Raw genomic sequence first — 15817 nt, 5'->3', positions numbered from 1 at the left:
ATCCTTAACCTAACCTACTTGCGCTCCAAAATCCACTGGATTTCACGAAATTCTGAAATACACCCCGGTGTTTACACTTATTTTTTGTTGATTTCAACATATTACAATAATCAAGGTAGATGCATATGCGCAGCTGATCGAACATGAATTTTCAAAAAAGTTGCTGTGTATTGAATTATGCCAAGTTTATACTTGCGCTCCAAAATCCACTGGATTTTTCGAAATCCTGAAATACACCCCGGTGTTTACACTTATTTTTTTGTTGATTTCGAACATATCACAATAATCCAGGTAGATGCATATGCGCAGCTGATCGAACATGAATTTTCAAAACAAGTTGTTGTAAATTGAATTAGTCATCAAAAAAATACGACAATATAGAACTTTGCAACTTTATTTCGAAAATTATCGTACAATTATCTATATATCGTATAAATTGTGTATAGTACTAACAAATGAAAAAATACAAAATGATTTTATGGTTGAGGCATAATAATAAATTTTGATAGATAAAATTTGTGTTCAGAACTTGCAAAATATTAATACTTGCGGCAGTTTTCCCGCTTAGTGCTAAAAATGTGTTCCCGTACTCCGAAATCTAGCAAGATTTGCACTTCTCTTTGAACAAAAATAGCGCCGAATAACACCCTATTCTTCTGTTTTTGGCAATACAATTTTGGCCTAGTATAAACTAGCAGCATGTTAATTGGTATCTAGATACGGAAGCTGATACGTTGAATTTGACATTTCTGCTGCAGTTTTAGCAATTTCCGTCATTTTTTCGTTCCCGTATTTTTTAAGAAATTAGTATGGGGAAGCAATTTTTGACAATTCTCTTTTTTCTAGCACTACAATTTAAAAAGTACGATAACAAAATGAAAAATAGCATTGTAACAAAGTAATTTAATATTTTTTTCGCATTGTTTACAAATTTTGATACAATTTTTTTTGTTGCAGCAATTTACCATCTACCTTGTTTATTGTGATACATGAAAAGTGTTGCAACTTTTGGTACTTTTTTAGGTAAAAACAGGATTGTATATCATGTGTACTGTGATTTCGATGTTGATTTCGCAGAAATCACGAAATGAGATGATTTCATTTTTGTATGCGAAATCATGATAAATTTTGCATGATTCCGCGCGAAATCACGAAACGCCTTCGAAATCACGAAAAGACGCCGAATGTAAACCAAACATTACTCATCAAAAATATACGACAATATAGAACTTTACAACTTTATTTCGAAAATTATCATAAAATTATCTATATATCGTATTAATTGTGTATAGTACTAACAAATGAAAAAAATAAAAAATGAATTTATGATATCAATGATCAATAATAATAAATTTTGATAGATAAAAGCTGTGTTCGGAACCTGCAAAATGTTACTACTTGCAGTAGTTTTCCTGTTTAGTGCTAAAAGTTCGTACCCGTACTCCGAAATCTAGCAAGACTTGCACATCTCTTTAAACAAAAATAGCGCCGAATAACACCCTCTTCTCCTGTATTCTGCAATGCACTTTTGGCCTAGTAGAAACTAGCAGCATGTTCTTTGGCATCTAAATACGATAGCTGATACGTTGATTTTGACATTTCTGCTGGAGTTTTTACAATTTCCGTCATCTTTTCTTTCCCGTATTTTTAAGGAAATTTGTATGGGGAATCAATTTTTGACAATTCGCATTGTAACGAAGTAATTTAATATTTTTTCACATTGTTTACAAATTTTGATACTAAAATTGTTTGTTACAGCAATTGACCATCTACCTTGTTTATTGTAATACGTGAAAAATGTTGCAACTTTTGGTACTTTTTTAGGCAAAATCAGGGCTGTATATCATGTGTACTGTGATTTCGATGTTGAGTTCGCTGAAATCATGATAAATTTTGGTTGATTCCGCGCGAAATCACGAAACGCATTCGAAATCACGAAACGACGCCGAATGTAAGCCAAGCATAACTCTGCAGTCTGTCTAGGGTATAACCATGGTACAATAAGAAAGGTAGATGCATCGGCGAATTGCTACAACAAAGCAACTTTTTTTGTAATGTAAACTGTCTAAATTTTCGCCAAATGGTCTCTTGTTGTCTCTTTTTATCGCTTGTGTTTGTCTATAAAGTGTAGACATGCTATCTCTTACTTACCGAATCATATGGTTTTTTGTTTTGATTTTTCATGGCGAATTCATAGTTTTTTGACGTTTTAGATTCGATCAGCTGGGCTGAGGCATCTACCTTTCTTATTGTACCACGGGTATAACGTAAAGAAACAAAGCTGTAATTATAAAATGCTTGATGGGCAAACAAAACACCACCAATATTGCCACACGACTAACTTCAGTTGCACTTTGTGCAACCACAACGACTACTTTGAGGTTGCTTGGTACCCGGTACCCGGCAATAGTTGAATAAGTAACCGGTAGTCATCTGTGTACATACACAGAAAATTACGCGCACACAAAGGAAGGCTGGCTGTATTGCAAAAAACGCCATAAAAACGAAAAGACAAGAACGCAAAAACTCCAAGAAAAGGTGTATATTCCATTAAATTTATTGAAAAATACTGTACATAAATAGAAAATAATGGCTTCTCGCAATGAATCACGCATTTATGTTGGAAATTTGCCACCAGATATTCGCACCAAAGATATCCAGGATTTGTTTCACAAATTTGGCAAGGTTACGTTTGTCGATCTGAAGAACCGGCGTGGTCCGCCATTTGCATTTGTAGAATTTGAAGATGCACGGTAAGTTGTTCAATTTATATTTGGGATAGATAAGGTGTTGTTTTTTCTATACTCGAAAGATGTCTCATCAATGCAAAACGTCGCTTATCAGTTAATTATAATTGTATTATTTATGCTTTGTTTTTGCAGTGATGCCGATGACGCTGTGAAGGCCAGAGATGGCTACGATTATGATGGCTACAGACTACGTGTAGAATTCCCCAGAGGTGGTGGACCTGGCAGTTATCGTGGTAGCCGCAATGAAGGTGGTGGCGGTGGACGCGGTCGCGATGGTGGTGGCCGCAGTGGTCGTGGTCCCCCAACCAAACGTTCACAGTATCGTGTTCAAGTTACAGGCTTACCCGCTTCGGGCTCTTGGCAAGATCTAAAGGATCACATGCGCGAAGCTGGTGATGTCTGTTTTGCTGATGCCTACAAAGATGGCACCGGTGTTGTTGAATTCTTACGTTTGGAAGATATGAAATATGCCATTAAGAAATTGGATGATTCAAGATTTAGATCACATGAAGTAAGTACAGATAAATTTGTTAAATTAAACGAATAAGGGTGCTATGCGTTATGTATATATAATGAGTGTAATACATTACGGCAATTTCATTGATCTCGCTACCAACATACAATTGCGTCTTAAAATTCTACAAACACCTTATGAGATGAATAGTCTTCTGTTCATCATCGGTCATTCTCATGATATGGCCTAGCCAACGCAATCGTTGCATCACGATACGTTTAACTATATTCATGTCTGTGTATAGCTTATATAGCTCGTGGTTCATACGACGTCGATATTCACCGTCAACGCAAATCGGCCCGTAGATCTTTCGAAGAATTTTCCTCTCAAACACACCAAGCACTGCCTTATCTGCTTGCGCAAGTACCCATTCTTCGGAGCCATACATTAGCACGGGTAGTATCAGCGTTTTGTATAGTGTTATTTTTGTTTGACGAGATGTGGCTTTGTTTTTAAATTGCTTACTTAGGTCATAGTAGCATCTGTTGGCCAATACAATTCTTCTTCTTATTTCACAACTGATGTTGTTTGTTGTGTTTATGGCAGTGCCGAGGTAGACGAAGTCTTTAACTACCTCAAAATTGTAGGTACCAACTTCCACAGTTGGTCCGAGCTCTATGGACGCTTTGCGCGTCGACACCATCAATTTGGTATTTTCGCCGTGTACCGCCAGACCCACTTTCGCAGATTCTGCTTCGACCTTCCTAAAGGTATCAGTTACTTCCTTTACTGATCGTCCCATGATGTCTATGTCATCAGCATAGGCAAGTAACATGGGGCTATTGGTGTAAATTGTGCCATTTCTTTTGACATTTGCATCTCGTATTACCTTTTCCAGCAAAATGTTGTCTAAAACCTCTTTTGGTACAAAATTCTTCGGAGAGGTTCTTTCCAATTTTAACTGAGGACCTAGTATCAGTTAAAGTCATCTTACAAAGCCGGATGAGCTTTGCGGGGATACCAAATTCAGACATTGCATGGAATACCTTTGATCTGAGGGGACTGTCGAATGCTGCTTTATAATCGACAAAAAGGTGAAATGTGTCGATCTGCATCTCTTGGGTCTTCTCTAGGATTTGCCGCAGGGTAAATATCTGGTCAATGGTGGACTTGCCAGGTCTAAAGCCACATTGGTATGATCCAATTATTTCGTTGACCATTGGCTTTAGTCGTTCGCACAATATCCCTGACACTATCTTATAGGCAATAGGGAGAAGACTTATGCCCCTATAGTTGGAGCATACAGTCTTATCTCCTTTCTTGTGGACGGGGCATAGGATGCTCAGGTTCCAATCGTCGGGTACGCGTTCTTCCTGCCAGATGGTGCTAACTAGCTGATGCATACACATCAGCGCGTCGCGTCCGGTTTTAAACAGCTCGGCTGGTAACCCATCGGCTCCTGCTGCTTTATTATTCTTTAGCCGGTTGATTGCTGTTTTTACATCATCTTGGCCGATGATGAACACGCTAAAAAGGCGTATGAATACATGCCACATGGCGGTGCACGCAGAATCGGCAGGCCTAAGCTTCGATGGAGCATACAAGTGGATGAAGAAATGAAAAGGCGCGGTATCCCAAAAAGTCAAGCGAAAAACAGAGAGGAATGGAGATCTTGTCTTAGTTCGGTCTATGGAACAAATGTTCTGTAATGGGCCAACTAAGTAAGTAAGTCTTCTGTTCAACACCAGAAAGATTTTTTATTTCCCGTATTGGGCTGTTACAGTCTAAATATTATAGCCTTATATAGTAACCGACACACACTATGATCAGTTGTGTTTGTTGTTGTTGGAAACAATTTATTCGCCAAATCTGTTCAAAGCCTTTCCCAAAAGAACATAAAGTAAAAGGAAGTTATGGTTTGAAAAAAGAAAATCATTTATCGGTAATTGCTTTTAGGCCCCAAACCACATTTTTTTAATCACATTAAACTACAATAAACTGTGTCATACTAATTTTAATTATTCAGTTTTAATAGACGATAAGGGAAAATGCAGCCTCCCTTTCTCCCTTCTTAGACCTTTATGACTAATAGTTATTGTTTCTGCGATCTGCAGAATCAATAAAAAATCTCATATAAGCAAGTTAAATTATAATTACACCATTCTTTTTTAATTAATTTCTCTTTGGACTCGAGCTTCATGATCAATAATGCAAATGAAAAAGGAAAGCCGACGATTGGAACCCACACACCCACCACTATGTGACATGCATGTTTCGCCTTCGGTAAAGGCTCTTCAGATATATCGGATGTGGAGCGGTTTCGCTGTCCTCGAACTTTTCTTCTTTCAAAAGCATTTTTGTTTTGTTTTTTTTTTTTTTTTTTTTTTTTTTTTTTACAACAACAATTTAGTTGTGCTTTCATGACAAACGCTTAGCACTGCTTTTGAAAGTAATGAGTTTGGCTCTGAACGCTAACATGCCGTGACAACACTTTTTTGCAGTGTTTTTCAAGGACGTGGATTCAAACCCCAGGCTGGCTCTGATCTTTTTTAGATTAATTTTTTAATTATCTTATACCATGATGCAGGCTACAAAGCAACAAAGATATGTGATTATAATTGTTTCACAAATATCCAATAAGGGACAAGAGAGACTTCTCTCATATCAATGAGTGCACCCCGATTCATATTAGCTCAATGATATGATGGGACCTGCAGTTTATCGCCGTGTCCGAACGGCATGTCTAAGACACCACTTTTGTAGAGAAGTTTTAGATGGCTGAAATGCTCAGGAAATGTCGCCAACATTACTGAGGGGTATTTTGCCACCGTTGAAATGTGTTTTTCGATGTTGCCTGTGATTAACTGGGGAAAAATGTTTTTTGTGCTGTTGTCTTGGCGGCATTGTTCGATTTTTGTAATTATCTAAGAAAAATCAAATTACTTCAACAGTTCATGGGGCGAAGAGTGGTGGCTTTAGAATAAGCGGTGTTTATTTGCACATTCATCGATTAAAGAAAATATATCAAGTCAACTGTAGAGACTATCAACAAATCATATTTGTCATGAACCCGATGTAATTCTTCCTCTCCTGTATATATTGCAAATTGCAATATCATCCTTGTCGTTTGGAGGTTTTGGGTTTTTAGAAAATCAAAGGGCAAAGAATAAGACTAGCCTCTGTTTCCATCCTTGAATGGCTTCAGTAGCGGTAATACCCTCTTATCTTCAGGTTTTGGGTAAAATATGGGATGCTAGCCAGCTCCGGTTTGACGACACACCGGATTTATGATTTGGATGATTTTAAGTGAGATAGGACTAAAGATGACTGATTTGGGTAGAAATAAGGCACGCTGTTGTTTTTGCTGTAACAGTGTTTATTACAGTCGAAATCGCTTATAACGTCGTCGTTTATACCGTCATATCGCGTATAACGTCGAAATCCAAAAGTCCCGAATTTCTGCCCTTTATATTCCACACAAATAAATACCGCTTATAACGTCGTCGCTTATAACGTCATATCGGTTTTTTGTGAAATATTTGAATTTTGCTATCGGTTATAACGTCGAACCATACGAAGAAGAAAAATTTCTCTCAATATTTTGTTGTATGTATATTTTTTCAAACTCAAACAACAACAAAATGCGCAACATTTTCGATGATAGGGCTTGACATCTGAATTACGACTCACATGGAGGCGCTCTCAAGTCAGTTAAGCTTGAATTTTTGCCACCCAATGTCAATTCAGAGGCGTGTCTAACTGTAGAAACCCTTCAAATTTTTATTTAATCAGAAGATGTTACAAGTAAGAAAATATGTTTTAAAAGACCCTTTCAAAACTCAGATCTGAGTTAAATTTAAAGCTTTTGTTGGAATTCAAAAGCCCAAACTATAATAACATACTATTTTAAAGTGAACCATATCCTATATTTACGTAAAATATCTGCTGATGAATGTATTTAATATCGTTATTCTTTATTATTTTGTTTTTAAGTCATTCATACGTTTGTATACATATAGATGAAAAAGTAATAAAACAACGCATTTATTCTCAAAAGCCACTATACATAATATAATTTCACCTCTTTTATAAGTATCGTTTATAACGACTATCGCTTATAGCGTTCGATTTTGGTCGGTCCCTTGACCGACGTTATAAGCGATTTCGACTGTATTAAGTTTGTATGTTCGTTCTTCTGTTCAATCTGGCTCTGGGTCTATCTCCAGTTCCAGGAAAGTGGCTGCTTCGATAGGATGTAACCACAGATCCACTGGAGTTAGATGAGTAGGTTTGGCTGGGCAGTTGAAAAGGTGTTTTGTGTCGTGCGGGCCCATGCCACATACTGGGCAGATGTCTTGCACGGCGCGGTCGATTTCCGCCCAATAAGAATTTAGGCGACTGCAATTTCCCGAGCGTAGTTGAGCCAAAACTACTCTGGTTTGTCGTGGCAGCTGACGCTCCTCAGCTGCGATTGATGGGGGATGTACTCCGAGTACTTTATTCACACTATAATTGCTTAAGGCCTTGGCAACTGCGTCCGTGTGAATTCTATTCAAACCTGCTTGATATGCTTGTTGATCTAGGGGTTCTCTCTTGTATCGTTGGACCTCTCCCTCTAGAGCATGGATATCCTTCCTGATCTGCCTGAATGTGTCGGGCCTACCCACAAGGTTGTGATTGGGATGGCTCACACTATAACATACAAGAAGGTACTGCAACGAAAGCATCTCATTGTGTTGCTTTACTGGAAGAACCTTTGCCTCCTCATGTAGATGGTCCACTCAAAATTTGAGGAGGCACCCTGTTGCTGTTCTCATGGCGGCATTCTGGCAAGTTTGAATCTTTTTCCAATTCGTATCACATAATATCGGGGACCAGACTGGAGCCGCATAGTATACCACAGGCCGACCTCGTTATAAGTGGTCAACAAGGTTTCTTTATCTACACCCCAAGTGCTGCCGGCTAGGGACTTGAGGACCTTGTTCTTACTTTTCAGTTTGTCGCAGATAGCTGTGGAGTGCGTGCACGACGTGAAAGTAGTGTCGAATGTGACTCCTAAAATTTTGGGGCACCTTGTGGTCGGAATTCTGCTACATAGCAGCAACATAGTCCCTTTCGTAGTCATTCACGTGGACAAGACCGGAGCAACCCCTTAGATACACCCACTTCAGACATCTATTGCATCTCACCGAAGGTTGGATGTGGGTGAAGATGCGGATGTGACAAACTGAGCACAGATATATATCTGGTCCTGGGTTTTCCTCCGTCCCGGTACGGACCAAAAGAATTCGGAGCAGACATTCCGGGATATGCTGCTCCCAGCACAGAAAAACGAAACAAATACAAACACATGTACACTGAGGTGGCAGCCGCTGGCCGGAACGAAGATTTTGTGTTGTTCCGGGTCAATCCGGTACGAAAGAACCCGCTGCCGTGGGACTGTGAACCAATATGGTCCTTCTTAAAAAATAACTTCATAATAAAATTCTTACTATTTTTTATTTATCTTTTCCAGGGTGAGGTATCCTACATTCGGGTACGTGAAGACACTGGCGATAATGATCGTGGCGGTGGTCGCGGTGGTGGTGGAGATTTTGGACGTGGCAGGTAAATATTACACGAATATATTATAAGAAACGCATTTACTTAATATTTATCCAATCTGTTTTATTTCTAGATCTCGCTCATTTTCACCTCGCCCCCGAAGACGCGGTACACCAACCTACTCACCAGTTCGAAGACAAACATTCTCAAGGTCACGATCTCGTTCAAACTTTTAATTTGTTCTAAACCAACAAAACAAATGCTAAGAAAACGAAACTTAAAAATCCATTAAGATATGCATACCAAGAACCCCGATAATCGATTTCCTAGAAAACACGTTTCAAAATAAGTATTTTTGAGAAATAAGGAAAAACTACCAGCAAATGCATAATATGAATTTGAATTAAACTTCACAAAAAAGAAGTTTCTACGACGACGTTTTCTCATGGCAAAAACTAAAAACAAAGAACAAAAGCTTAAGATAAAACAGAACGTTTTTCTTTATACATATATTCTCAACAATTCCAAAATCAAAAAAAAAGCGAAGAAAACAAGGAGAAAAACACACTTTCACAGACAGAAACACCACATAAACGGCGGTTTCCTTTTTCTTTGTAATGTATTTTATTTATGATTTTTAACTTTATTTTATTTCTTTGGTTTCTTTAAGCAATAAGTACAAAACATAAGAAGGAAACATTAATACACATTTTTGTAATTTGAAAAAGAGAGAGTACAAGTTAAAGGGGAAAAATCAAGGGTTCATGATACACAGACAGACAAAAGGCATTCATAGTGCAGAATATGAAAAGCAAAATTAGAATCATGGTAGTATCCTTTAATTTTCATTTACATTCCTTGATTTGAATCCTTTTGACTACTTATGTTTATTTGTTGATTTTATTAGAAGCCTTCTACTTGCTCTCCGTACTCTTAAAATTTATAGCAATATTTAAATATATAAAATGAAATTTAAATATACGCCTCAAAAATCAATTACATTCATCAGGGCATTGCATATAGCTTGGCTCGTAAAGTAAATTTGCCACACACTTTTTACCACTCACCTCGTAGAAAACGTCAACTAGCAGCAAGATTTAATTTCATTTATCTTCCAACTTTTTGCGATACATTACCTGGTATGGGAATATCTGACCTTTTTAGTTCAGCTCATCTTGTGTGCTGCTGAACTTCTTAGCTCCTCGGAGGCCACATTCTTTATACAATACAAAGCCAGCATTTATACTAATTATCCACGCAACTTTGTATGGTAATGTGCAAAATTTGATAGGAAACAGTTTCGCCTGATTAGATTAATAACTCGTTTGTTATTGTGTAGAAAGCCAAACAATTTGTGTCAATATTTGTAAACATATCCATGCTATGTTTGGTGTTACTTGTAATCCCCGTATTTTGTTATTCCACATCCACCAACAATTCCCCCTTTGTATTACTCTTATAGACATGTATTTCCCCCTCATAAACACCATGTTTTTCCTGAATATTTGTTTATAAGATTTTTATTAATACATATTTTCTCTTAATTTTTCTTCTCTTTCCTCTTCAAAACGATATGGATTTGGATTGGAGGGAAGGAGTTTAAAAAAGGAGGAGGAGGAGGGTTGAAAAGGAAAGGAAAAGGATTTTTGGTAAAAATAAATAATGGACTTAAAATGGAAAGGATATGGAATGACAGGACATAAAGGATTGGAAAGCAGGAGGAATATGATGTGGAAGGAAAACACTTCGTTTTTGGAGGAGGAGGAGGATTTCTTCTTAGCATTAAAGGATTTCTGTGTGAAACATTACATGGATTAATATTCTGGAAAATTGCAAAAATAGCCTTTGGCCTTTGCAATTTATAACCACCTTAATTACGAAACCTATCATTAGTATTCCCCATAGACACAATTCTTCACAGTCGTTTTATCTTTAGGACAACGAGGGAGGATTTTTCATGCGAAAACTTAATGGACATATTTTGGATTATTGGTAAATATTTTTTAGTAAACGATGCTTACAAGGATTGTTCACTTAAAACGACAGTTTGCTGCGGCCCAATTTTATCCACCCGTCTTCTTCTTCCGGATCAGACAAATTGTTTTCCACGCACTTTTATTACTAGCATTTTAGTTTTGCTTGTTGGATAAAGTTCCGGTCTTGTGTAAAGTCCACAAAAAACTTCCCCCCCATCTCATAGTCGGACATATTTGGATATGCAAATTACAATTTGTTTTCTAACCATAACCACCCATCCACGCTTCTGCGCCCACTAGGACAGTCACTCTGCTTCTGGTTCTACGCGCAACAAACAATGTCAGACAAACTCTAGGACCACCTCAATAAGAGTAAACAATGAAAAAACCTCCCATGTCGGATTCCTATGTCGGTATGTTTTTCTTAAACCAAACAAAAAAATATAATATTTTTTTCAATATTCAGCATTGCATTTTTTCTATATAGCCTAGCCGCTAAATATTTATAATTAAGCTACTAAATCCAAAACATTAACAAAATTTTATCAATTATATTCTAACCACCATCTATTTGGTAAATTATTCAACAATTTAAGACAAACAAAATCAATAAAAAATCAAACAATTTAAAATTAACAAGTGACTGAGTTTTATTTTATGGATTTTTTTTTGGTGATTTGAAGGTCCAGTATTTACAACTGTCATCGTCGGATCAACATGTTATTTCAGAACAAATCGGATACGAAAGACATTGTTACCACGACACCGGTCTTTGTATATTTTTGTGGGCGTTTTTAGAACTTAAGAATCTTGTCTGTATGCGAAACAGAATTTTAAAAAATCTATTTTAAAACAAGTAAGCAAAGGCTATAGTCGGACAGGGCCGACCATACGATACCCTACACCACTACCCTGCGAGTTAGCTTTAGCAAATCAAAGTTTCTTTTGGGCAAATAAGCTCATTGTAGGAAATAAATTTTCTGCAACCTTATCACATTAAGTTTAAATAACAATATAATAATTGTTCCACAAACATCACAGAAGGGACAGGGCGTGCACCACGATTCATATTACAGCAATAGTATGGGGCCTACTGTTTATCGCCGAGTCCGAAAGCCATGTCTTAAAACACCACCTGTAGAGAAGTTGTACATGGTTGAAATACTCAGAAAATGTCGCCAACTTTACTCAGGGGTATTTTGCCATCGTTGGAAATTTGATGTTTGCTGGCCGGGAATCGAACTCCCGACCTTCAGCGTGCAAGGCGGGTGTGCAAACAATTGTACTATGGTGTCACCAATAAGTAATTTTAGAACGGACATTTATGGGTCTATCTTTTATTGCCACTAAACTTGAGTTGCGTTGTCAGTTGTCTGCGCGACTGAGACGAAATGTTGTACCATTAATGTCAACTCAACTGGGTGGTCGATAAACATGTTATCGATCAGTGTTTTTTCAAACTTGTGACCTCTATTCGCCAAAAAAAAAAAACATTTTAAAAATAATTGCGCTTTGGATAATTCTTTTGTGTATTCTAGACAATATTTTAATATTTTGGCTGAGTTTTCGAGCAAATTTGGAAAATAACCCAAGATTGGAATATAACCTGCCCATTGAATCTTCGGATCGTCAAGTTTTATTTGCTGTCCTAAAAAATGATAAGTTCGGTGGAATTATTTTTTGATGATGAAGAAAATGTACAGGACATTGCATCTATTAGAAGAAATTTGAGGGACAAGTCGAATCCATTGGAATTGCCATCTGCCCTGTAAGCTGATGATCATGCTACTACGTTAGCAAAAAATTACATACGCTATGTTAGGGTCATTTGATGACCCATATATTGAAAAAATTATATAGTATACATTTTTAAAAGGGGTTTAAGGCGTAGAATAATAGCTTGAAGTGTTTATTAGAGAACATTTTTGTCTGATCACTAATAAATTCAGTAAAGAACTAAAAATTTACATAAATTCGATGTCAATATTATCGGTAAAAAATCTGTCACTGAACTGAAAGAAATAGGATTCGTCGTTATTGTACGTAAAAATTACAACAACACATGTCAATTTCTTGTATTGTTTATTTATTTTTTGTTTTGTTGTCATCTAAAACAAGAAAAATATGTAAGGAAAATGCTAAAAAACTAAAATTAAATTTTGACATGCCAAATTATATACGGACGGGGTCATAAAATGACCCTAACATGTTATGTGTATACACATGCAAATAGACTTCTAAGCACAAAATATTGATGAAACTAATTGGTTTCAGTATATCTCAAAAATTCATGCACTGAGTAGTAAGGCCTTTTAATTATATCCCACCAGTAAGACATACGGAGATGATAAATACGATTTGGGTCATCAAATGACCCCAACGTAATAGCAGGGTTAAGGCGTATTTTCGATTGCCAAAGGATGCCGTAGTTTACGTTGTGGAAACGTTAAAGGATGACTTCAAAGTAAGTTACAGATCAACAGCAATACCCCCACTTTTAAAAGTGTGTGCAGCGTTGCGATTCTTTGAGGACGGAAGTTTCCAAAAGTCCCATGGCAATGATTTCAACAATTGCATGGCTCAATCTACATTGTCGAGAGTATTGAAGGAAGTTGTCCCCTTGATAGAGGACAAATTGTGTGTTTCGAAGTTGACAGAGCAGGAAAAAAGGCAAAATAAAAACCATTTTTATTCAAAAACGAAATTCCCTGGTGTAGTTGGATATATAGATGGAGCACATGTGCACATTATGGGGGTCCAATGGAGGATGTTCGTCATTTGTACTTAAACTGAACCTACTGTATTTGTCACCAAATTCATTTGCAAAAGATTTGCTGCTATCCGCTCCAAAGGCGATAAATTCACTTATTGTGATGGACCACCACCAGTGTCGTTGAAATTTATTTTATTTTGAGGCATTTTCTTTTTCAACTTTGCTTTAAAGTGAATCCAGACTCTGCCACTCTTCAGGTGTTCGTGTTGGAGGTTCATGGCTGTTTAAACTGTCCGAAATGGACCTCCACGCTTCATCCGCTGTGGCTTTGTTTCACCAAAACTCCCGAACTCCTCGGTTTGGATTTTCACTTAGTTTATCAATTAATATTTCGAACTGTTGCTTTGTCGTTATTTTCACCATATTGATATAAAAAATTAATTAATGATGCGAAGAATCAATAATTGTTAACAAAATGTTTATTTTTCCTTCTTTTTTACTTCTTGTTTCTTCGAAAATGTTCACTGCAACTGAAAATTGGTGGTTGCTGAAAAACAGCCGCTTCGTCAACTGAGATTCGCAACTTCAGTTGAGAGTTGCCATACGTGGATCAATTTTGACAACTGGCAACGCCACTCAACGATAATTGTTATCGATGATCGACCCCAAAGTTAAGTAATATATACGACAGCAGAACAATAAAAATCTTGTTTTTTTTGCAATTTTTTCAATATATGAGATATTTAAACACATACAGCATCCCAATTTGAATCAATGAAAAGGCCAGAAGTCCATCTTTCATAATCAGATCGCTTATAGGGGAAAATAGATTTCAAATGTAAATTTTCGTTGCAATATAAAAATTATCACATTTTTGTTCAAAAGTTTGGTCCAAAGGCTCCGCCAAATATCATCCGATTATCATCCAAAGGTGTAGGCTAGTTCTTTACATTGTATCCCAACCATGGATGACGTTAAACATTATATCTGAACTACATTAGCTGTAGTATTCTTTTAAAGTATACATTTTCCTGTGGACTTACGACCTTTTCGTACTCAAATTTGTAAATTTTGTGGACTTACGACCTTTTCCGACAAGGGCAAAACATGTAGAAAAACGCGACATACTACTATTTTCTTTGTATCATACGACGTGTTTTGACGTGTACTATCATCCTGTAACAAAAACGCGATTTCCAAAAAAAGTGGATTTACGACCTTTTCCGACGTATTCAGACACCGCAGCGTGATAGAAGACCAACCAACTAGAAAAATATTCCTTAGATCTGAATAAACAACTTTCTAGAACATACGAACTCTGTAGAATCGGTTTTTATTGGCCAACATAGCAAAACAATTGCGATTTTTATCCTCTTTTGTCGGTTTCCGCTCCATAGATACTAAACCGTTCAAAATTCAAGAAAGCAACCAGCCACAATAATTTCGCTTCTTAAATGTGAAAACAGCCAGAAACTTTTGAAAATATTCGATTTTTATACTTTTTCTCCGATTCTGGTCCACAGATACTGAACCGCCGAAAAATTAAGGATACAGTCATCTACAAAAATGTACCCAAGACCTCAATAAACAACTTTCTAGAACATATGAAGATTCTAGGAAGGATTCTTTAAGCTGAAATTCACAAAAAATAAATTATGTTTAACGTTTCCCCCTGCCCAGGACTGGAAATAACATACTGTTCAAAACTCAAGGAATTTTGAAAGATTTGTTATTTACGGAACTGAGCAGGAAAGAATGATCTAAAGTAATCGAATTTTGAGCTTGAAGAACCGTACCTAGAATCTTTATATGCTCTAGAAAGTTATTTACTGAAATTTTAGGTACATTTTTGTAGTTGACTGTATCCTTGATTTTTTGGGCCGTTCGGTATATGTGACCAGAATTGGAAATAAAAGCATAAAAATCGAATAGTTTTTGGCTATTTACACTTTTAAGGACCGTTCATAGAGATTTCGTATATTTCAGAAAGTTATTTGCTGATATCTTTGCTACATAATTGTGGTTGATTGTTTTCTTAAATTTTGAACGGTTTAGTATCAATCAAGGTAAATTTATAGAAGGTATGTGCATGAATTACAACAACTAACAAATTTACAAAAACAACATTGTTGGTATTGAAAATTAATTGTCAAAGAAAATATTGAACAATAGGGTCGATCCAAAAATTTTCTCAGGAAAAACATAAATACATTTTGAAAATCCTCCAAAATAGAACAAATTTGAATCAACATGTAAATATAACGCATTCAGAACTCTCGTAGGTAATTTTTATTACACGTTTATGATGAAAATAAGTATTTTATGGTAGCAAATTTCGAAGTTTCAAATTTCATGAGTAGACCCTATTACATTTTGAAAA

The 15817-nt window shown here is 36.5% G+C and overlaps 1 protein-coding gene across 1 annotated transcript; it reads left to right on the top strand.

The window, feature by feature from the left end:
* Positions 1-2410: 2410 nt before the first annotated feature.
* On the top strand, positions 2411-11363 carry LOC141404870 (serine/arginine-rich splicing factor 1B-like). Its single transcript, XM_073988672.1, has 4 exons — positions 2411-2753; positions 2883-3261; positions 8720-8811; positions 8882-11363. Exons 1-4 carry the CDS (start codon positions 2590-2592, stop codon positions 8982-8984), a joined length of 738 nt encoding a protein of 245 aa, XP_073844773.1. The 5' UTR covers positions 2411-2589; the 3' UTR covers positions 8985-11363.
* The last annotated feature ends 4454 nt before the right edge of the window (positions 11364-15817 follow it).

This window comes from Musca autumnalis, unplaced genomic scaffold, assembly GCF_047663935.1.
Source record: "Musca autumnalis isolate F117 unplaced genomic scaffold, ASM4766393v1 scaffold_1, whole genome shotgun sequence".
Taxonomy (NCBI): Eukaryota; Metazoa; Arthropoda; class Insecta; order Diptera; family Muscidae; genus Musca; species Musca autumnalis.
This window is presented reverse-complemented; position numbering and strand designations above follow the sequence as displayed.

Coding starts and splice junctions, on each gene's coding strand:
- LOC141404870 (XM_073988672.1), top strand. CDS start 2,590: ATGGCTTCTCGCAATGAATCACGCATTTATGTTGGAAATTTGCCACCA. Junction 2,754..2,882: donor GTAGAATTTGAAGATGCACG/GTAAGTTGTTCA, acceptor TTGTTTTTGCAG/TGATGCCGATGACGCTGTGA. Junction 3,262..8,719: donor CAAGATTTAGATCACATGAA/GTAAGTACAGAT, acceptor TATCTTTTCCAG/GGTGAGGTATCCTACATTCG.